This window comes from Passer domesticus, chromosome 2 (assembly GCF_036417665.1).
Source record: "Passer domesticus isolate bPasDom1 chromosome 2, bPasDom1.hap1, whole genome shotgun sequence".
Classification (NCBI taxonomy): Eukaryota; Metazoa; Chordata; class Aves; order Passeriformes; family Passeridae; genus Passer; species Passer domesticus.
Window position 1 is genome coordinate 6,037,692 of NC_087475.1, and position 23,923 is coordinate 6,061,614.

At 41.5% G+C, this 23,923-nt stretch overlaps 1 protein-coding gene across 1 annotated transcript; it reads left to right on the forward strand.

The window, feature by feature from the left end:
* Positions 1 to 512: 512 nt before the first annotated feature.
* Positions 513 to 23,009, forward strand: RRP1B (ribosomal RNA processing 1B). The gene is made up of 16 exons (XM_064406953.1): positions 513 to 725; positions 4,797 to 4,879; positions 5,770 to 5,827; positions 6,515 to 6,600; positions 7,604 to 7,665; positions 9,023 to 9,152; positions 10,543 to 10,607; positions 11,103 to 11,266; positions 11,484 to 11,578; positions 12,387 to 12,484; positions 12,908 to 12,927; positions 13,337 to 13,465; positions 14,142 to 14,881; positions 17,674 to 17,820; positions 18,534 to 18,600; positions 19,673 to 23,009. The coding sequence occupies exons 1-16, from the start codon at positions 593 to 595 to the stop codon at positions 19,861 to 19,863; spliced, it is 2,268 nt and encodes a 755-aa protein (XP_064263023.1). The 5' UTR covers positions 513 to 592; the 3' UTR covers positions 19,864 to 23,009.
* Positions 23,010 to 23,923: the final 914 nt, after the last annotated feature.

Below are 23,923 nucleotides of genomic sequence, written 5' to 3' on the forward strand. Positions count from 1 at the left end.
GCCGGAGGCTGCAGGGCTGGCACCAAGCTGGGAGGGAGCACTGATCTGCTGGAGGAGGGCTCCGCAGGGGATCTGGGCAGGCGGGATGCAAGGACCGAGCGGTGGCAGGTTCACGGCCGACTGCTCATCCCTTGGGTCACAACGAGCCCCTGCAGCTCCAGCCTGGGGAGAGAGAGTCTGGAAAGCTGCCCGGAGCAAAAGGAGCTGGGGTGCTGCTCAGCAGAGGCTGGACGTGAGCCAGGTGGCCAGGAAGGCCGATGGCACCCGGCTTGTGTCAGCAACAGTGCGGCCAGCAGGACCAGGACAGTGATTACCCCCTGTACGGGGCGCAGGTGGGGCTGGATGCTGTCCTGGTCCACAGCGTGGTGCTCGCTCAGGGGCTGGACCCGACGATCCCAGAGGTTCTTTTCCAGCCCTCATGGCTCTGTGATCCGCCGGGTCCGGTGCACTCCACATGCCCGGCCCGTCCCCGCGCTCCGCCTCCCGCGCTGACGGCAGCGCCCGGCGCCGCTGACGGCATCAGGCGCGGCACGGCACGGCGCGGCACGGCACGGCGCGGGCAGGCCGGGTGGGAGCGGGGCAGGGCCGCGCCATGGCTCCCGCGGCCGTGCAGCCGCCCGAGGTGCAGTTCGCGCAGCGCTTGGCCGCCAACGAGAAGCGCATCCGGGACCGCGCCCTCAAAAAGCTGCGGGGCTACATCGGCGTGCGGAGCCAGCGGCCCGGCGGTACGGCCCGGGGGGCGACCGGGACCGGGCTGGGGACGGGGACGGGGACGGGGACAGGGACGGGGACGGGGACAGGGACAGGGACAGGTGCCCGTGCTTGGCGGGGGCAGCGGCGGCCGGACGGCGTGGGGAGCAGAGGAAGCACCACGTGTGCGCCGGCACGCCTCCTCACGGCTTCCTCTCGGGCTTCATTTATTTTTTTTTTTTAATTTTTTAAATTTTGCTTTACTTTTTGCCTTTTTTTTTTTTTTTTTTTTTTTTTTTTTTTTTTTTTACCCGGTGCACTGGTGGATCCTCGCTCGGGAAGGGTCTCCGGGCTCGGGAAGGATGGGCTTGGAGCGAGTCCGGGTCTCGCTGGCAGCATTAATTAACAAAGCCGGGATGGGAGCAGCATGGCTCGTGTGCTCTCGTTCCTAAGGAACAGGGAGTAGATGCACTGAAAATATCCAGGCTGGAAACATCCCGGTGTGTGCAGCGTGAAGTTTTGCCTTCTGTTGTATCTGTCTGTTTCCATGACTGATACTCAGGAGACTCGAGGGAATGGAGGAAAGCTGAGTTATGTTTCAGCACGTGTGTAATTGCAGCTGATTCTGTGTAACCCATTTGGGTTACCTGTTACCTCCACTTCATGCTATCAGAAGCTTTCTTTCTACGTTTTTCCAAAAATTCTGTATATTGGCGCCTTAGAACTAAGAGCTCAGTGATGTCCCTGGCGCCTGTTTGAGGCTGGCAAGGCCAGTCTGAAGCTCCCTATGCCTGAAAGTGCCTCATGTGCACAGTTTCCACATGGATGTGTGTTATTCCTATACCTCGTATTACTTATAATATATATAATGTCATGTATAATCTATATTTTATTTTTCTTTTATATAAAGCATATATTTTTATAAGCTGTTTTATACATTATTTTATTACCATGTAGTTAAATTATTTATTATTGCATATTTCATCTATATTTTTTATATTAGAATATATAATGTATATGGCTTTGGGGAACCAGCCTAGAGCTGACCTCAAGAGCTAAACTGGAGTGCTGGTTGCACCTCTGTGACTTCCTGTATTCACTGTAAAGTCAATATTGTTTCTTGCCTTTCCAAGTAGTATTTGACCCATTAAGCACATCTGACAGAGGGAAGGACACCCAGAACAGCCTTACAGGGTCAGGCCAGGGGGCCAAACAGGCATTATCCATTCCTGGAAGTCAACACAGATCTGGGATTGCCTGGGGACTAGGATGGTGTACATCATGTACCTCCCAAGTATTTTCTGTTTTTTAGCTCTGGAGACTTTCTGAGGGGGGCTGTGTGTTCAGCAGTGCTCTGAGCATCTCACTGCAAAGTGCAGATTCCTTGGAAGCAGCCACAGGAACAACAGGAGTGCCCATAACTGAGGGAAAAGGCTGCAGCTTCAGGCACTGCTTTAAAACATCATGAAACCACAAGGAAAAGCCACAGCTCAGTGGGGCTGTGAACATTTTGCATGTTAAAATCAGCACACCATGGAATGCAAATGAGCAGGAACCAAGGGTGATTAATTTCCAGAGCTCTCAGACTTGCTTGCTGTTAGGTACTATCCAAACTGGTAGCATTAAAACAAAGATTTAACTTCTTTGGGCTTGGAGAAAAGGCATGTTCAGGAGAGAGGGGTTTTTTAAAGTTATTTATTAATTAGCAGTTATAATTATATATATAAAGTTTTATATATATAGTTATTTATTATTAGCAGTTATTTATTAATTAGCAATTATATTATAATATATAATTATACCCATCCAATATTCTGAGAGGGATTCACACTTTAGGCAGCCCAGGTAAGATGCCCTGACCTGAGGAGTTGGGAATGTGCTGACTTTTGGCAGAGATGCTGTAGTTCACCTGATGTTCAGGGCTCTCAGGTGTTTTATAGGAGGACAGGGCTGCCCTGTGTGGTCTGTGCTAGGGCTGAGGGAGCTTCTTCAAAGAGCCAGAGCTCTTAATTTTCAGCAAGAAGTTAAACTCTGTGGAAAGCATTGAACTACCAAATGAATCAATGAAAGAATTGTAAACAGAAATAACTTCTGGTAAAAGAGGGCAGATTGCTGGGGGGGTTCCTGTCTGACAGAGCTGCACTTACATGGGCCTGGATCTGTAAAGGATTTATATAATTTCCAATTTATATAATTTCCAGTTTGTAAGTTTGAAATGTGCCTGTGTGGATCTGGCCCATTGCAATTATCTAGAATAGGAGAAATTGTAACAAATTCAATGATAACAGTGTCCAAGCAGCCCAACTCCCAGGCAGAAAGGCTGGCAAAGCTTGCATTAAAGCAGCTCTGCGTGGTTGGAACATGTTAATCCCAGCTCCACAATACACAGAGCAGAGTTGCTGTGCACAGGGACAGTCACAATTCAAGCCCTAAAGCCAAAATATTTCTCAGGATAGGTGCAAGGTATAGGCAGCCTTCAGTTCTGGGCACTGTGGTTGCTAATATAATGCATTCAGGTTTTAAAATAACCTTACTTTAGTGGGTTTTATTTGCTAGCTGGGGCTGGGGACAGCACATAAAGTTGAACAACAGAAAAAACAATCTTGAAACTACTCTTTTGAGGCAGTAGGAGAAGAAAATTGCTTTAATTGGACACAGGACTGCCTAGGACCCTTTAAAAAAGCCCTGTGTGTATGAAAAGCAAAAAAAACCCCATGAAATCTATTTTCCCTTGAGCACAGGAAAAGGCTGTCCAGGGCAGTGGTGGAGTTAATGTCCCTGGAGGGATTTAAAAGATGTGTAGATGTGGCACTTGGGGACATGGTTTAGTGATGGCCTTGCAGTGATTATCTGAGAGGTCTTTTCCAACCCGAATAATTCTGTGATTCAATTCTGTGAACTCCTGAGCCACTTTTATAGGTAGCAGGTGATGCCTCTAGGGTTAATGCTGCCTGTGAGGTTAAAACTGCTTCTTACCACTCAGTATGTCATGTACAATCTCCTCAAGAAATGTTATTAATTTTAATATTTCAATGAATATTAAATCAGTGAATCAATTTGTTTCATATTTTATAGTAACAGTACTGTCAAATCTAAGTTAAATTTATAATTAATGCTTAATATTACTGGACACATTGCTTCCTACCTAGCATTTTGCATATTTCCTCACTTCCTTTCTTTTCAAGCAAGCAGGACTAATGTGTTTGCAGGTGTTTTTGTCTGAGTGAATTTTGTTTTCAAATGACTTGGTCCATAGAGAAGGTGCACAATTTATATCTTGCACTGGGTCTCAGGCTTTTTGACTGGCAGACCCCTGAGAAAAGTGATCTTCTTGGAGTAAATTTGAGCTTACTGAAGATGATGCCCTTTTCAAAGTGATTTTTCATGAGATTGTTTGGGAGTATTTAATAGGCCATAGTTTGAAAATAGCTGTAGTAGGTCACTGTAGCTGCCTTGTAACAATGTACTGTTAATTTTACTTTGAATAAATTTAGCTGATGTAATGAAAAACCCAGTTCTAGAGCAGGTATCAGTGACTTTCCATGTAGTACTTTACTTCTGGAATGTGAAAATATTTTTTTTGCTGTTTAAATTCAGGTGTTACTACATCCCAAGACTAACTGTATCAGAAAAACTTACATTGTAGTTGCTCAGGCTCTTTGACTGTAAAGTTTAATGTAGAAATAAATGTGTTGATTGCTGTAAGTTTATTCTATCAAAACAAACCCCTAGTAAGGAGTAGAACTATTGGTAGTGTGAGACTGGTTAAAAACAACAAAACAAAAAATGCCATGTTTCTAGTAAAACTATTTCTGATACTCTCATTAAAAATTTCTTTCAGACTCGGTATTAAAGATATGCCAGAGGCATTTTTCAGAATTATCTTGGTATTCATCTTACCTGTGATTGCTTTGAAATCTTTGTTTCAGTACAAGGTAGAAGGTTACAGTCACTGAATCATTGTTCTATGCCAAATTGCCTTCCACTTAATGTGCTTAAAATAACAAAAACAAAAGAGAAAGCAGAGGGAGCAGAGGGAACTGCATGAAAATATTTTGGTATCTTGGTATTTTTTTCCTTTCATTCAGACTTGTTCTGTGCTGTAGGTGGCTTCAGTCTGGAAGAACTGCTGAAAATATGGAAGGGCCTTTTCTATTGTATGTGGATGCAGGATAAACCTCTGCTTCAGGTATAGTAACTGGGTTTGTATTTGCTTGAGGGGGCCCTCTAAAATACATTCTAGGGACATACTGGTTTAGAATAGGGAAAATTAACTTCTTTTTTTTGTGTGTTTGCCTGCCCCTGCAGCCCATCTGTGGCATGTGTAGGAGAAGAGGTGACTGTAACTCGGTGATCTGAACATGAACAGATCATGTTTGGAGTCACCTTCTGAGGGGCTGGTGTAGCTGTTTAAACTTCAAAAGGAGAGCTAAAATAGATGTCTATTGAAATGTTGATTTTGTGTAACTAAAACAGTAACAGCAGGTTGCCCTTAGCTGCAGCGACAACATTTGTGCAGATTTTGGTGTGAAAGTTCCGCACTTCCTTTTCCTTTGTTAGTTCAGTAGCACTTCCTCTACTACCAGCTTTGTCCCTACTGCATATTTTTGTCAACTTCTACTAGTTTGTCTCCCTGCTTTCCAAAGGTACTGGTTTTGGAGTGCCAGCTCTCAGTAACCTCAATTTTCAGATCACTTGTCTGCATGAACAAGGTTTATGTCACACATAGCTCACACCCCTCCACAGAGACCTGTATGAGGGCAGTGCCTCATAAGTTTTCCATCATTTATTAATTCAAATACATGGGGTTTTTCTCCTCCTAATTTAATTTTGCCTGCTGTCAGAAAGATGGTTTGTGAAGAGATCTGGTAAAATGAACAGGTTTTGGTACCCTTGAAACTTCTCTTCCAGCTGACCTAGTACCAGTGCAAGGATAACTGCAATGCTAAAGCAGATGCTGACAGAATGTTTTTCATTTTGAGAGTTGTTTCATGAAATTCACTCTTCTTGCTGTTTGCTGGCCATATGTTTAGTGAGGAGACCAAACATGCTACACTAACTATATTTATTTACTTTTAGGAGGAACTTGCAGCCAATATCTCCCAGCTTATCCACGTGTTTCAGAATACTGAGACTCGTAAGTACTATTGAATTACCTAATGCTTTGTAGGGTGCTTCCCTCTTTGGTGGTTCTACTGTCACAGTGCCAGAATAAAGACAGACAGACAGAGGGGGTGTTTTGGTGGTTTTTTCTTTCTTTTTTGTCCAACTGGTCAATGTTACTCCATTGAGGGAGGTAGCAGCTGCAGGTTTTTTCTGGCTGTTGTAGAAGAGTTGTGTCTTCAGTGGGATACAGGTGAGATTTTTGAGGACAGAAAGCAAAACAAACTTGTCCTCTTACTTCTCCATTCTGCGTAGACTGTTCTGTGTATTTCCTGCTCAAAACCAACCTTGTTTCATGAGCTATTAGGCCATTGGTATTCAAAATGTTTATGAAACGGAGTACTCAGCCAATGCCAAAAATGCTTGGGTAGAAATGGGTGTAGAACAGGTATTGTGCTCAAGCTTGTGTGTATATAACACAAAATAGATACAAATCTGTTCCTGTAATTAAACTTGCCTTTAAAAGTGGCTGTGTGCCTTTTCTTGTGTCGTTCTCAAGTTTAATTGATCATTGTAGCAGTGTCAAGCCTGTCTTCCCACAGCTCTGTCCCTGTCTCTAGGAGAATCCTTGGGAAGTACATCCCTGTCTTGAGACCCTTTCAGATCAGCAGAACATCCCACTGTGCCCCACATGCAGGTGTTTCTCCTTGCTCCCTTGCAGGACACCTGTTCATCCAGACGTTTTGGCAGACGATGAACCGGGAGTGGAACGGGATTGACAATCTGCGGCTGGACAAGTACTACATGGTAATTATACCCCTCTGGTGGTAAAATTAATCATAGGTAATTAATAAGAGGTAATTCTACCTCTCTGGGTGGTGTTTTCTCCTAGAAAGTGGTGCTGGAAGGCAGCTCTGTCTGCACATTGTAAGAGAAGACAGGGTATCATCTTCTTGACACCTTGCAGGGGATGTTTGTTTCAAAGGCTTGCACTCACCACTGCATGAACCTAAAAGCCAGCACAGTTTATGTTGTGCTCAAGTGCTTTCCCTTCTAACATAGTGATTTTTCTCATTGATTTCTATACTGGAATATAAAATGTCTCAAAGAACGCTGTATCAACATCAGTAGTTTAGGTCAGACTATTTAAAGGCTTTTATGACTCTGCACTAGAACCCCAACTTTCCACCAGTGAAGTATCCACTGTAGTGCATTCAGTAGTCAGAATTCTTTCTGTAGGAAACAGAATTTTAAAACAGGAACTAAAATATTAAAAAGAACAAAATCCCATTATCTTCTTCTTTGAAAGAAGTTAATTGCAGGCACATTCACTGGTGGTTTTTCTTTCCCAATATTAGTAGATAGAAGTTGTTTCAGTAAGTGAAGTGTTTTGAGCCAGTCGAATGTGGCTGTTTTACATGTGACTGTCTCCTAGTGCAATTTTCAAGTAAATTAAATTATTATTGTTATCATCTGTCCCATATTGTTGTGTCCAGTTTAAGCTGTGCCTTTTCTTTGATTAAAACAGTACTTAATGAAGAAATCAGGGGTGTGAATCAAGAGAAAGCTGTATAGGACAAATGATCACGGATGTTTTGTGCTTAGCATATGAGAATAGTTTGTTGTCTTTTTTTCTTCACAGCATCTTTCTGTTGCATTACATGACAGACAATCTGTCAAAACATTCATGTGAGGCAGCTTCCACTTTGTGCTACAGAGGTTGACCAAGAAATCTGTTCATATTACAGTCACAGTGGCTCCTTTACCTGTTTTCATAAACAACATGTTTAACAGATTTTGTGCTTTGCAGCTGATGCGTCTGATTTTGAGGCAATCCTTTGAAGTGCTGAAAAGAAATGAATGGGATGAGGGGTAAGCAGATTTCTGAATGTTGTTGCATCATAAACAAGTCACCCAATATACCTGTATTTAAATATATTTTCATTTAATAGATTTTTTCCTAGATGCCACTGTCATGAAGTCTTCATATTAAGGCTTATTTATTCTTCATATCACTTTGTTTAGTAACATAGTAAGGTGTTACACATCATTAAATTAAATACACTATTTAATGTATTTCATTTTCTGATATAGACAGAAGAGCTATCAATGAAATATCAGCTACAGAGAGACTAGACAGGGCACCTACATCCCAGAAAATACAGAAAAGGAATTTTTTTCTGTGCTTATGGTTTTCTGATTGGCTCTGACTTTCTTTTTAAAGTATATTTTTATTGTGGTTAATCATGGTTACTTCTCTTCTGATAAGACAGGACCCCTTAATTGCAAACTAGCCTCCTGTTTGTTGTAAACTTCAGTGGTTTTGATTGTATTTCTTCCATATTCTATTAAAAGGCAAATAATTGCAGTAATTTGCTCTGTCTAGAGCTCTTGTGCCACTTCTAAGCTCGTTGTCTTTAAATTGATGGAGAGATTTAAATCTTTTAATTGAAAGTGCTCAATAACCCAGTATTAAGATTATCCTTTCTCTCTCTCACCATCTGAAATGTGGGATGCACACAGGCATGTTTTTGTGGAAACAGAAAGGAATGCAGAGCTAAAGGACATCCCATCCCTGCTGTTCCACCTTAATTTTGCACTGGGTAAATGCCCTCAGGTTGAAAAGATGAAAATGTTGCTTGACAGGAGCAGGAGGTGTGGGAGGAGGTTTGAAAAAGCTGAAGCCCTTCTTCCCACACACATGGTCACCCAAACTGATTTCTGACAAGGTTTCTTATGGCTTTGGCCTCCATCTTTCACTGGAAGGAGGCAGTGTGGGAAGAGAGGATCATGATTCCTTTCTTGCAGAGTGAGGGAGCTCAAGAACTGCCTTTCCCTCCTGAGTGGAGCCAAGAAGCTGCCTAGCATGACTTTCTTCCCTCTTGTCTTTTAAAATGCTTTTGAAGAAAGGTGTATTGAAGTAAAACTGAAAGAATGTTTATGGGTTTTCAGTGTTTTGAATTCTCTTTGGGACTGGAAATGTTTGTTCTGGGCAAAATTGCAGCAGGTCTTAAAGAATGCCAGGTGACAAAGCTTGGAATACACAAAACTTCATTTTCCTGAAAGACAGCAATGATAGGCCACAGGGTTAAAAAAAAAGGAAAAAAAATTCAAATTGGGTAGCTGTCCATAACTGTAAAGAAGTGGCGTTTGTTTTCAAGACAAGAGTTTGTTTTCAAGGCAAACAAGACATGAGCAATTGAATATTAATACCTCTTTTTTTTTTCAGTCTAGTTCAACCATTGCTGCAGCTATTAATGAAAGAAATTATGGACCCAGACAGCAATTCTCCCACTGGGATAAAGTTCCATTTCATTGATATCTATCTGGATGAATTGGCTAAAGTTGGTGCAAAGGAGGTCAGAAAATACTTTGTCATTTTATTCCTGATTGATGTTCACTATGGTGTGTAGCATCTTAGAGGAAATTTAATTTTTAGGTTATTTAATTATTTTTTTTAAACACAAAAACACTGAGTAAGCATGAAGAAAGTGAAAGTGACTTACCACAAGTTATGCTTTTACTTTTGTTCATGTCTTTGACAGTGGGAATATGGTAGTTTCTGTCAAGTTCCTGAGTACTGCTATGCTGCTCCAAATTGAGGTTGGAAAAATAGCAATACAATAGTTACACTATTCTCATTTCTTTGTTTCAGAGGGGACTCAGTTTAATTTCCCTTGTGTGAGCATGTTTTCCAGCCTTTGCAAAAGCAAAGGCTGACATAAAGCCTGCTCTTGGCTTGTTGTGTAAAACCTAAATAGAGGAGGAAAGTGAACCTTCACAGTTGTCTAATATTTGCTTCTTGTTGTCCGTGCATTGTGCAGTTTACCCCCCACATGCAGATGTTTGTTTTGCTGGTGACATCTGCCTTGCTCTGCTGTGTCTTGCTGTGACAATTAATGGCCCTTAATTTTGGCTGCTGTTCCAGTGGGGCAGAGTTTTGCAGCAGCAAAGCCAAGGAGCATCTCTGCTGTCCCTCCACCCTTCCTGCTGCCCTCAGTTCATCCCAGGCTCCTCCTCAGTTACCTCCCCTTGCCTCTGGCCTCTGATACTTCTTGCAATGGACAAAGCTCTCAGCACTTTTCCATTCCTATTCCTTGCAGTCAGTATTCAAACCAATCCTGCCTGCAGGTTTTGAGGTTCTGGATTGTGGCTCAAGAGAGAGATAAAGTCTGCACAAGAGATTTGGAGCCCAAATCATTTCTGCAGCTCCACAGTCACACAACTGTAGCTAAGCCACTCACTTGGAGCCTGGAGAGGGGAGTGAGTCCCCCCAGACTATTTGAAATCACAGATGATGCTCACAAATTGTATTTTGAAGGGAAGGGTCTTTATCTTTAGCTCTGCTGTAGCTGAGAGGGTTTTGATGCAAGCAGCCCAGTTAAGAGAAATCCAAGTCCTATTCTTGTCTGCTACAGACCTTTGGGAAAGCACACAAAATTATTTTGAGCTTTCTCTGCCTCGTGGTTCCTTATCTGAAGTGAGAAGCTTTGTTGTATTTCTGTACTCAGCAGAATAAAGTCTGCAAGGCAGTCAATGTTTTGGTAATACTCCAGGCAATATCTGAAGTTAGTGGTAACAAAAAGGCCCTGGATACCTCTGGCAGTTGGAATTAGATAATATGCTGCAAGGCTGTTAAAGAAGATCCCCCAATACCAATTCCTGTACAAACACCAATATTCAAGGAATTTCAGTGCACATATACAGCATTTTATGTACTCACTATTTTTTTTCTTTCCAATCAAACAGCTCACAGCAGACCAGAATCTCAAGTTCATCGAACCTTTCTGCAAAATTGCTGCCAAAGCAAAGGAGTAAGTTTGATTAAAGGATAAATATTTTTTAAGAATGAAGAAACTCTGAATGGTAATAAATGGATCAAAGAATCATAATTGCAGAATGTAGAGAAAGAAGGGTATTTTACCAGCAATTTGCACAGTCATTTGAAGATAACTTGTGTTTATCAGAGCCATAGATAGTCTCCATGGATTTATAAGAGCTATATCAACCTTTGGTGATTAATTTGCCCAGTTATTTTAATTTTTTAATGCATTGAGCAGCTGAGCTGCTCCTTTGCAGTCTAATATAGGTCAGCATATAAAGAGTGAAATTTAAGAGGGCCACATTAGCAGGACACTGCTTGGATTAAAGGATTTAATTTAAGAAGTGACAGGTTCACTTTCATCATCTGAAGAGCTCGGTATTCTCCCACTTTCTTTCTCATCCATTTTCCCCCAAGTTCCCACTTTTTTACCATGGGAGGGAGGGTGTTTTTGCTGTGCCTTTGGGCTCACCCTGCTCTCTGGCAGTCGGCGTGTGCTGCACGCCGTGGCCACCGGTGTCTTCGAGCTGATCGTGGATCAGTCCCCCTTCGCCATCGAGGACCTGATGAAGGAGCTGGGTACCAACAGCGATGAGGAGAATGTGTCTGAAGAAGGCAAACAGGAAAATGAAGAGATGCTTAAAACCGAAGGTAAGGAGGAAACTTAAATTGCTCTGGTAAGAGTTGCTAGGATGGAAGAACCTGTTTATTGAAAATACATTTCTGCTCTCAACCAATCAAACGCATGTTCAGGGTGCTGTAAGTTGTGTTTTCCTGTCTTCCCTTCAGATGTGCTTAATGAAGCTTGTTCTTTTGGAGTCGCTTATCTCAGACAAAGCATTAATATTGAGTCTTTTTTCTATAATAGCAGGCAGATGTCTGTCAAGAAAATCAGCACAAAATGCTGAAAGCACAGAGGATATCAATGAAAATGCTGATGATGGGATCGGAACTGTTCTTCAGGTTTGTGGCTCTTTTGCTCTGTTACTGATATTCTGCTCTCTTTTTTCCCTATCCCTTTCAAGAGGTGCAGAAATAAAGTGTGTTAATAGATAAACATGTTAGAAAGTTTTAATCTCCTGATTTATTGTAAGGTGGTATTTATGTAATGTGTGTTCTGTGAGTGATAATCCATGTCTAAATTCCTCTTTCCTCCCTCCCTTACCTTCTGTTTTCTGCTCCTCCCTTACTGTTTCAAGAGTCAAAAAATGTGTGTGCTAAAAGCCAAGTCAGTGAGGGTGGGGAAGCAATCAGCCTAATTTTCATTGAACATGGATGATGGATAGGAGAGAGGGTAATATGTTACAGTTTGGGTTTTCTAGACCCAGGGCCAGTGCAGTGTAGTGATTCTGATAGATCCTCCCATCAAACACACATGCAGGTGGATACACTTCATGTATCTGTGGCTTTTAAGCAAGAATTAGGACATGGCACACTTTAAATCTGATATTTAGCTAAATATTTATGGGAGTTTTGAAGTGGGTTGGCTTCTCTCTTGAGTAGGAATTAAGGTTGGGAACGTTTGAGAAAGTGATACTGAGTTCAGCTGTTGTGTTAATGAAGCAGCCATCTGTACAAGTCAGTGTGTGAAAGGGGTGTAAATTTCAACAGAGGAAAACATTTGGGGTTTAAAGGAGGTGTCTGTTTCAAGATGTGTATCTTTACAAGTTGCCTATTGAACTTAATACTTGATGTATTTGTAACACAAGTTGCACTGGGTTATCTTGCATGGATAAACTAAGAACAGCTGTGTTGTACTTCCCTCCAACAGTTTGATTACAAGGCTGTTGCTGACAAAATCTTCGAATTTGCAAGCAGGAAAAATACACCTTCCCTGAACAGAAAGCGGCTGTACAAGCTGGTCAAAAAGTGAGTTCAGCTGAAATGCACCTTGTCCTAAGCTACTTTGGTTTTCTTTCTGCCCAACCCGTCTTGTCCTGGCACCATTGTCATGCTGTTCCCCATTGGCACCAGACAACTGCAGCCAGCTGGGTTTATCTGCACAGGGTGGGTTTGAGCTGCAGGATGGGACATCAGGTTGGATGTGGGGCAAGGAACAGATGCAGGAAAAGTCTTAAATTGTTATTTTCTCAATACTTTCAGTGAATTGGTTTGAGTAGGGAGGTTACTGAGGTGGATTTATTCTGGAGTTTGTAAGTTCCTATGCAAAAATATTTTGTTCCTCTTTTGACAAAACCTTAGTAAGTGCAGTGATGCTGTTCTGTGTTATTATTGGTACTGAATGAGTAACAATGTTTTGGTTTTTCTTTTCTCCCTTCCTCTCACCTGTAGGTTCCAGGACTTAGCAGAAGGTAAGGACTGAGCAGCAGACAGAGACAGTAGTTATTTTCCATTAAATTATATATAATGTTCTCATGTAATGTGTATTGAAATTATTTTACTCCTCTTTTTTTTAATGTGCATTTCAAAAATATTGTATTGGGGGGTTTGTGGATTTTTAAAATTTCATTAGGACACATTAGACATATTTTGGAGATGGCCAAATTCCTTTCACAATTTGAGCAACCCAGTACTTTGTCCTGAAATGAAAGATTATTATTTTTGCTTAAACAAATAGGAGTGGGTCATATGCTTTGCTTTAATGTTGGGTAGAGAAAGAGTTTTTTTTTCTTTCTGTGAGAGTTATGCTGTGTATGAACAGCATAACTATTCACAGAAGTAGGACTCCCAGTTTTCTGATACCTTATCCTTCTTCAACAGGAATCTTCCCCCAAGATATTCCTGAAGATGTTTCTACAGATGAAGATGATGATGATGAATCCGGTAGGCGAAAGCGAAAGAAAAAAGCTGTCAAGCCTTGGCAGCAAAATGAGCTGGGAAAAGTAAAAGGTAAGGCAAGATCAATATTTGGGAGAGAGACAATCTGCAGTGACTTGTGCAGTTTGGCAAAGTGTCAGATAAAAGCTGTTCTGAGGAAGGCAACACTATTGTTCAGGATGCTGATTTGTATCCTGTTGTGATGAAGGTTAAATGTGAAATTCAGTTCTTGTTGAAAGTGGGGGGGAGTCATCTTCCTAATTCTGAGGCAAGCATCACCTCAAATTTCAGTCAAAAGCAGAACTGGAAGCAGCTGTTTGCACTGCTCCTGTGAGCAGGTGCATTTACTGTCAGAAAGCAGAAACATGTCAGTCTTAAGTTAAGTGTTAGCATATAAGAATTTGGGGTTGTTGGAATACTGAACCCCTGAGCTGCCCTTGTGATGGGCTTAACAGGTGGGTAGTAATAACTTTTTAGGGATGTTGCTATGAAAAGTAGGGTTGCCACAGGGAATGGTTTAGATCTTACCTGTGACAAGGCAAAATTAGCAAAATATTAATTAGGCCAGACGTCATCAGACTGCAGTGTCCTGATCAGCTGTAACAGTAAAACTGTTGTGCAGGCTGATAACAGGAAAATGGTGCACCTATTTTAAAAGAAAATAACACAAATAGAATAGAATTCAGTTGTTCTAAGTACCTTTGTGTTTCACGTGTGTGTTGTGGCATTCTTTTTGGAATGGATTTAGAGGATAAAGAAGAGCTGTCAAGTGGGAAGGTGCCATCAGTTCCCCAGAGGAAGAGGAAAAAAAGGAAGAAGAGGGACAGCCCAAGTGCTGATTCTGGAACAGCTGATGGAAATTGTGAGGAGGGAAAAGCTGAAACATCTGGATCCAATGCTTCTAGCCAGGAAAAGGTGCCAGAAAATAAAAAGGAGAGGAAGAGAAAGAAATTGCTAGTAAATGAGGCCAGTGAGACCACAGATGTAGCAACTGACACCAGAGAAAATCACAGTATCTGTGTGCAGAACAGCCTGACTGACACAGAGCAGAGTAAAAAGAGGCAGTTCAAGAAAATGAATCCTAAAGTGCAGAATGTTCCTGCAAAACCAGCGTGTCAGAATGGACCAGCCACTGCCAGTGCAGCAGAGGATGTCAGCCCTTCTGTCACTCTGTTACCTCCCAAGGCTGTGAAAAAGAAGCAGAAAGCAGGGGCTGTCCTGGAGAATGGGGATCCCCCTGTGCAGCAAACTGACCTGAAACCCAGCAAGGATTTGCTGGGGACCTTGCCAAGAAAGGCAGAGGCTGAATCTGCACCCTCCAGAAAGGCCACACTGAAGACAAAGACAAAGATAGTTGGTTTGGAAGGGATGAAAGTCTCCAGTCAGAATGGAGGAGCTCTGAAAAAGAAGAGAAAAGTGAAAGAGGTGCTAAACTCTGTCGAAGCCAATGGAGTTCTGGAGACTGTATGCAAGAAAAACAGGAAGGTGGTATGTACAGCTCATTCTTTTCTCTGCCTGCTTCAGGAACTGCCAGGCTCATTTTCTGATTGGCTTTAGCTTTCTGGGCATGGGGCTGCATGGGCTGCTTGCTGATATCATCAAAAAAGAATTTGATTCCCCAGAAAGCCACACACTGCTACAGTGTCACACCCTCCTGTACAATGACACTAAATCCTGTGCCAGCCACTCAGCTGGAAGAACCCATCTAGCTGAAAAATGGGATGTTGGGGGCAAGATGGAGTTGTCTTTTTTTGTCTGTTTTTCCTTTGGTGCCTGGGTTAATTATTCTTTTGCATTGGGTCCCTGAGCTTTACAGCACACTCACAAAGAGCATCATATTTTGGCAAAACAGAAATGGGAAGATGGAACATCCCTTCGGCAGCAGCAGCATCCAAGATTAGGATCAGCTCCTTGTGAAGCTGCCCACAGCAATTCCAGGAGTGGCTTCTGTTTGCTCACTGCTCTATCTTAAAAAAACTGATGGGACTGTCTAGGGAAAGGATTTGGGAAAGGGAATAGGCACTGGAACATTGGAATAGAGAATATGACACTGTGACCTTTAATGTCATCAGGCTGTGTGATCACATTTATGAATGGTCCAGTTTTTTATAAAGGCAATACTGTGTTCACTGGGAAGAGCCAATGTCTTCTTCAAAAATGTATGCCTTCCATTTTGGCAACAACATATTTTTTTGATCTCTCTACCTTGCACCCCCATTTTCTTCTTTGTAATAGGTAGAATAGCGTTGATTTTTCTCTGATTTGAGAATCAAAAACCTTTTTGAACTGTATAGTTTTGATAGTGTGGCTAAAAAAGAGAGTGCAGGTGTTCTTCCCTCTCCTGTTACTGAAATTCTTTTTAACTGCTCATTTCCAATGCATATTCACCCTAACACATTCAGGAGTTTAGGTACATTCTTGGAAGTGTTGCTGACAGTCTTACTTTGGTGGAAAAAAATTCATAAAGCACAGATGAGTTTAGGAGTACAAAAAAAGAGTTGAAGCTTCATGTTTTGAGCCTATGAGCTCACTTCTGTTTGATTTTTGTTTAAACCTGTAGGATTAGTTCAGTAGTGCAGCCTTGTATATGGAGATAAAGCTACTCAGTCCTTCACAGGAGAAAAAATTCATATTGAAACTTTGCTTAAACAGTAATAACATAACTGACATTTTCTGGTTGTTGATGATGAAGTGCTGAGAGGGAGGAGCCAAAAGGTTTCTCTCTCCCCACTATTCAAACTGCATTTCTCTCACTGTGGGGCTTCCAAAGTAGGAACCATTGGCTTTGTCCCTCCTTCAGTATTCCGTGTTTCACACCTGGTTTTTCTTTGCCTATAAAAGTTTAATTTCTAAGAAAATATGATTATGACACCCCCATCTCTTTCTGTGAGAGTTTGCTGCAGGTGACCCAACAGGTTCCAAGACCTGTGAAAGATTCAAAATAAGAAGTTCCTGCAGACTTCATGGGAATTGTTGGCACAGCTTAGTGCAGGACTGAGGGAAAGGCAGCAGCACAACCCCAGCACTGGCCTGTTGGCTGGCAGGGCATGGGCTACTGGGTCACTCTTCATGTGGAATCCCAAAGAAATTATGGCATTTGCTTTTTCTTGTTCAGTCCACATAGTTGTGTGTGTTAAAAGGGATGGAGACAAGGAAAGTTGGAAGTTGAGTCAGGAGGGGAGGGAGAATACTGATGGAAGAAAGAAGAGGTCAGGGTAAAGCTTAAAATGTACAAATGTGGAGGAAATTAAGCTTTGCTAATTCTGTTTTCATTGCTTGAGAAATACCATGTTGTTTTCTTTCCTTGTATTAGTTATGTAATCCTGGCCTTGTGCCCAGAAATGAGGGGCATGTTTTGATTCTTGATTTCAAGGACAACACACACCTCCAGAAAATTAGCTTCAAATATTCAGAGGAAGGAGAAGGAGAAGGGAAAAAAAAAAAAAAACAGACAATATCAGCATTATTTCAGGGTTGTCTCCACAATTCAGAAAACGAGAAGTCTTGTGGTTTTTCCTTCTATTTGAAGCAGAAGTGATTTTCAGATCAAAAGAGGCCATATCTGCTGTACATTGCCCACAGTTTGTCAGTGAATACCTTCAGAATTCCATGTCTGTGGGTTGATGAGAAGCATAACTGAACTTCCCCTCACCACAGTCCACAGACAGCAGGTTAGAAAGCTCTGCCAGTGCAAGTCCTAAGAATTGCCTTGTACTGGAGACATGAATTGCTTTAAATATGATAATATTTAAATAAATTTTTTATTTATTTAAATAAAGTATGAATTTTAGTCAGCAAACAAGTAGCACTATACAATAGCTGGATTTCTGAAAGTATAGTCAGATTTCATACTCCCATTTTTTTCTTCAAAGTCTTCATCTTAGCCCAAAGCTGTGTTTGTTCATGAGTTATTTATCTTATTCATCCAGAGGTACCACAGAAGTGGTTTTGCTTATGGTGAAGGAAGAAAAATGATCACTTGTGTGCAGGAGATGGATCAATTGGAAAGTATCCTTATGCACATGGAGAAAATGTGTTTGCACTCTGCTGGGCTTGGCAGATCTATTACAAATTCTTTCTTTTGTGCTTTGCAATGACTTTCCTATTTCTGCACAGAGCTTGCCTTAAACTTCTGCTTTGAATCATGCTAATTGCAAAATTACCTGCTGGGAGCTAAACATGGTGATTAACTGATGTGATGTGAGTGCTGGTCACAGGACTAGGTATTAGTTAATGCAGAACTTTGTACTGAAGCATTTTTCCTTTTCCCTCCTCAACAGGAAAGCAGTACTGCTCTGTCACCATTAAAGAAAAAGAAAGCAAAACCAGGAAGTGATTTTGTAAAATTTGAAAAATCAACTGCACCAAAGGCAGTGTTCTTCAGGAAAGCCAGAAGCGCCATCTCTTCCACCAGGACACCCATTCAGGTGGGGTGATCTCACAAAGAGTAGCTGAGTCTGGGAACAAATGTCTTCCCAAGCAATCTCCTCATCCCCTGTGATGTCTTTTCCACTCCCTGTTAGTCTCCTAACATAAGCAGATAAAACTGGAAATGCTGATGCTATAGACCAAGTCACACATGGCTCCAGAATTTCAGAAAATGAGTTATAGGTGTCTCTGAAATCTCTCCTTCCCTCCCCTGTGCTTTCAGCCTTCTTGTTGAACACACAGCTCATGGATCTGCTCATTTCACAAGAAAGCAAAAACAAACTGATTTCAGTCTTGCCAAGGGACTTTGAGCCTCCATTTCTTGTTTGAGGAAAGTGGAAAAACAGTGCAGGGCTTCAAAAGTCTGCCCTCTTCTCTAGACCTTTTTAACATTTAAAGCTTTTCAGGTCCTCTTAGCAGTTTGAGGCCCGAGTGCAGTGGGGCCAATCTGTTTAACACACAAATATCTTCTTGTTTGTTGTTGACTTACATAATGACATTAAGGAGAGTATGTGATTTCTGCACAAATGGAATATGTTTGCTTTTGGCTAGGAAAACAGTGCTGTCTTAGCAGCAGTCAGTGCCAGAGGATTGAGGTAGTTCTAAGCAAAATAAAGGAAGAGGTAGGCTGTTTTACATCAGTGGGTGCAAATGAAAGAACTCAAAGCATTGCCTCAAAAAACTTATTTCATGTCTTTATTTTGCTTTATAGTTGAACAAACTGCAGACACCCAGCTCCAAAAGAGTCACGTTTGGTTTGAATAAAAACATGACTGCAGGTGAGTCTGATGTGTGTGTGTTTGTCCACTGTCTCTCTGGTAACTGAGGAATGGGGAAGTTGTACACACTCACATACCTCTGCAACACCTCTAAAACAGGATGGTTCTGTTCCTGTCTCACTATTTTTGTGTTTGGTTTACAAACCCTTCTCAAGTTCCTTTCCAGAGGAGATGTAAGGTTTAGGACATTCAGCCCTGCAGCTGGGCTGGAGCAATGCCAGGGTGCTGCATTAGTGCCCTGCAGAAGGAGCCTCATGGGTGGAAAACTGCAGCAGGGTTTGAACTTACCTTCCTGAGCTGCCTGTTTGCAGAGCTCCTCTGGAAACACGTGCACTTCAGAGTCTTCATTGCTCACTTCTGTTTCCCAAGGCAAAGATGCTGACATGCTGAGAAAATCAGACTTTGTAGTAGCAAAGTTTGCTTTTTATTTTGGCTGCTTGTGGCTTATGAATGATCATGAGTAGATAAAGGTCACTTCCCTTCTGTAAGCAGTTGGTGTTCTCCCTGTTAAATAAATGTCTTGCTCCATAGCACACAATTATATTCCATGTATTCATTTGGCTACTTTTTAACTCTCTGAAGTGTGCAAAAGGTAAAGTTCAAATTGAGAACAGTGTATTTAGGTAAATGTCTTCATGTTAATATAACACAGCTGAACAGAATGAAAAATAGGTGCCTCCCTGCTGGCTGAAGGGATGGCCAAGAGTCTCTGGAGCTGTTCAGCAGGCAGAGTAGAGACACTGCTTACCCACTGACATCTTTTAAAGTCCAGTGTGGTGTTTTTCAGGATAGCTGGAACACTTGTGTCTGAGGAAAAGGCCCAGGGTCTCTGGTGGTCTGTGGAGCCACGGGGAGGGTTCACAGTGGATTGCAGCAGACCCTGTTCCCCGAGGGGCTCTGCTGAGAGATGTGCTCCACCACCATCTCTTTTCTCTGCCAAGGCTTCTGAGCCTTGCTGGGCTTGGGGATCTAACTCAGGCTTCTAGGGCTGGGGAATTCCACAGCTGATTGACAGGCCCAGTTATTCCAGGGCTTGCATTTCTTTGTAACTTGTTGGCTTGTTTCTCAACAGAATTTAAAAAGACTGACAAAAGTATATTAGTGAGCCCAGAAGGACCCTCCCGTGTGGCTTTCAATCCTGAACAGAAACCTCATCATGGGGTGCTGAAGTCACCCACAGTGACCCCAGCAAAAGAGCCCCAAATGAAGAGACCATTTACTATGTCAGCTAAGAAGAGACCAGCTGCTGTGGACTTCTTTTAAACCAACAAATGTGGCCTACTTTTGTACAGGACATTTTGCTAACCTAGAATGTTCTCTGGAGGTATTTTGAACTTCTTTATTTTTTTAAGTTAATACAAATTGTATATACAAAATTCTGATTATGACCTGGGTCATTGCTATTTTGAAACCACTTCAGTTCTACCTTGAAATAGTTGTTTTATCTTTTTACAGAAAAGAAACAAAACCCAATCTCTGCTCAGGTTTGGTATACAAAAAGTATGGTCTCTGCCCATGTCATTCCCAAGAGACTTGTCCATTTAATTAAGGAATGTTCAGGGTTTGATTGTTCCAGTGATTTTTTTTTTGAGCCAGTGTAAGACAACTTGCACTTCATGCTGTTAAACTGTCTTTCATTAGACAGAGTTTAAATTGGAAAAGGGCAATGTAAATTTTAAGCCTACTTAGTCATGTATTTTAAAATTTTACTCTGTCATTTATCATGTGCCACCCCTGGCATCCTGTTAATGCTTCTGGAAATAATGATTACCTTGTGTGTCTGTTTAATAACAGCTGGACTTGGGTAGCTTTGCAGCTAGCAAGCAAGCTTTCCCTGGGATAAGAAACCCTTAGCTCAATTGCTCACTGGTGCAAATAAACTTTCACAGCTGGTTGCCTGCTGAGTTGGGGACAACTCACCCATTATTTTCAGTAATGCAAGTGCCAAAGCTGGCTTGAGCCTGTCACACTGTGAGCTGGCTCCTTCTCTTCACTGAACTGAAATTCGTGCTCTTGCGCAGGAGAAATCTTTGATATTTCCAGGTCTTCCCCCAGCCCCCTCTGCTGCCTTTCCTGAAGGTCTGACAGGACTCCTGGTTTTCTGCTTCAGCAGCTGCTGTCACCACATTGAGCCAGAGCTCAGCCCCCATTTACTGCATGAACTGCTGCCTGGACTGAAGTGAGCTGGAGGGAGTAGTGCATCTTTGGGTGGTTCACATCTCTCTGAAAGCTCTGTGCCCCTCAGTACAGGGTGAAACTTCACAGCCCATGCAGCTTGGTTTTGGTTTTGATGTAGAATCAGATGTCCACTTGGCATTTCTTGGAGTTCAGTTTTAATTTGGATATTTTATTACTACTCTCAGTTTTTATTTGGATATTTTATTAATTTGCTTCTCTGGTAAAGATTGAGGTGCATTGCTGCAAGAGATCATTTATGTAATCTGAATGGGAACAGGGAGGAAGGGAAGAGTAAATTAAAATAAAACATTTTTTTATAAAATTGGAAGATTTGAAATCTTTCATTGGAAATGTTCCTTATGTGAATGAGGCTTTGCTGCAGATCTCTACATTAGAGCTCAGCTTGGAAGCACAGCCTGGTGTCATAGCAAAATTATTCATGAAGCTTCACACCAGTTATTCCTGTGATCCTGTAAGAGAAAGGGTGAACCTGCTTCATTACCTTCTCTTAGGATAACTGGATTATCAGTTAAATAAACTGATACAGGTTTATTTAGCTACTTCAGCCAGCAGAAGTACATTTTCTGACATATTTCATACTTCAGTGCTGTTTTTTACCCATACTCTGCCAGATTACTCCTCATAAGCAACGGTATTGAAACTGTCCTTTTGTACCTCATCTACTTTGAATTGCTTCAAAATACTGGGATACTTCCAGATGGCTGGTTGGTCTCAGCTGCTCCATTCTAATCCGTCCCAGTTCTCTCACTAAGTTTGTAACAGTCCATGGTTTGTGGTACTGCCAGAAATTAATTTTGCTCTTGACTTTTCCCATTTATAGTGAAGGATTGAATTTCATTTGGTTTTGGTATTGGTCTGGGCTGTAGCTCTTCCTGTGATCAATAAAGAACTCTGGAGAATACATTGATAAATGAATGATATTCATTTATGCAAGTATAGTTCATTTATGTTTTAAAAAACTCATTGTATATTAGCATAATGAATTTTATTGACAAGATGATGGTTAGTAGGGTGTAACAGCCTGGTCAATATGTTGTACTGTTACTTTGTCCTGTGGGTGAAAAGTCTCCTGTGGAATATGCATAAAACCATTGGTATGTGCATGGTTGTGAATGCCTCAGGTTGGAGATGCCAAATTCCTCCAAGGATAGAGATGCAAACAGTCACTCAGAGGATCTGGTGTGCACAGAAAAATCCAGGATCCAGACACACTGGGGTTTGGTTTGAATACATATAACATGTTATGGAAATGTATTGATTGTCTGGGTCTTTCTCTGTTGATTGCAGATCCACTGAACCTGTTGTTTGTCCAAGTGTTTTGTTGCCCACAGTGTTAAATGGAGAGGGCAGAAATGGCAGTCAGGTTTTTATCTAAAATTTTAGTGATGTGATTGCTTGTTGCAATGCATCCATAATCCATCTGTGCCATGAAAGTGGTGCAGTGTTTTGTAAATATACCTGTGAGGTGGGTATTGTTTTCAGTGGAGTCTGGAATTTCATTCAGGACAACTTTACAAACAAAACCTGACCACTGTCAATGCAGTTTATTCAGCATTGTTGGGTTACATTTGAATACGTTACCCAAATTATTTGGAGAGTGACAATACCAATAAACATTGAAGACAAAAAAAAAATAGAAAAAAGAAATGTAACTGGCAATATCCACTGAATAGACACAATGGTACTCTGAGGAGAGATGTATTGGTAAGAAAAGAGAAAGGAAAACTCATCTGACCTGTTTGATGTCACTTCATGGGATTTTTTTCAGTGTTCTTCCAGCTCCCTAGCTGCCAGCTATGCTCTGAGTAAAAAATAATGTGGCCTCACTTTCAAAGTACTTTCAATGTGGTTTTTAATGATTGTCTTTGTATTTTTGTTACAAATCTGATCAGCTTTGTCAAGCTGTAGTAGTTTATAATTCTTCATAGCTTCAAGAGAACTCAAAAGCACAGAATTAATTCAGCAAGGCAAAAAGTTGAAATTGTATTTCAATTATTGAATATGCAAGAACTCTCATAGTAGGTTTGTCAAAGCTGTGTGACTTGGAGAGTATCCAGTGCCCTTTGTCATGAATTACCTGCTCTGAGATTTCATTAGAGACGGGGAAAAAAGTATCATTTTATGTTCCTCTGCAAGAGCATTGTTAATACAAATACAATGTCTAAGCATTACATCATTTAATCTAGTCAATAAACCGTATTTTTTGTGGACATTGTATTTTGGGTATCTATGGATTTGGGAGGTTGGAGAGGGTAACATCTGGGGGGCCACTTGAAAGCACAAAGGAAGTTGTTCTTGCTGGTGTGCACCTGCTATCTGTCTCTTCCTTTTATTTGATAGTGTAAAGAGCCCAAACTGAAGAAGACTCAGACACTTCTGGTGTAGGCTTGGCACAGGACATAGCTGTTCATGCACCTTGAACTTCATACATTTGGAACTGGGTGAGAGATAGCAGCACCTGAAAGGTTGCTCAGGAGAAATTAGTAGATCACACCCTGTCACTGCTTGGTGATGAAAATTGATAACTGAAGTGATGATGTGGCAAGATGTGCCAGGATAGGTGGGAGATGGAAAGCTCTTGGCCTGCTTGTTACCAGCAGCACATCTGAAAGAATTCATGTACAGACCAATCCTGCGCAGGGTGCTGCAGCCCCATCTCGGGTAGTGGCAGGCCCTGCACCTGCTCAGTTAAAATTAATCACAGTGTTTTGCAGGCACATAATTTTCAGCAATGCAGAAGTAATTATTCAGACAAAGAAAACTGATCTATTCCTACCAGTGTCACTAGTAAAGTTAAACCATAAATCCTCAGGTATTGTAAATGCAGGGTCACCGATGAAGGAAGGATGAGGAAGACTCTCTCTTATCACAAGGTTAATTTATTACTTTATTATACTATATTATATTAAAGAATACTATACAATACTAAAGAATACAGAAAATATACTTACTCAATGCTAAAAAGATAGTAATGAAAACTGGTGACTCTTTCCACAGTCCCCATACAGCTTGGCCCTGGTTGGCCATTGAGTCAAAACAACTCACAGCAGAGTCCAATTAAGAAATCATCTTGGGTAAACAATCTCCAAACACATTCCACATGAGCACAATACAGGAGAAGCAA

Bases quoted from the DNA above. Each gene is read 5' to 3' on its own strand.
- RRP1B (XM_064406953.1), top strand. From the start codon at position 593: ATGGCTCCCGCGGCCGTGCAGCCGCCCGAGGTGCAGTTCGCGCAGCGC. The intron at 9,153-10,542 runs GTCAGAAAATAC...CCAATCAAACAG, and splicing joins CTAAAGTTGGTGCAAAGGAG to CTCACAGCAGACCAGAATCT. The intron at 10,608-11,102 runs GTAAGTTTGATT...GCTCTCTGGCAG, and splicing joins ATTGCTGCCAAAGCAAAGGA to TCGGCGTGTGCTGCACGCCG.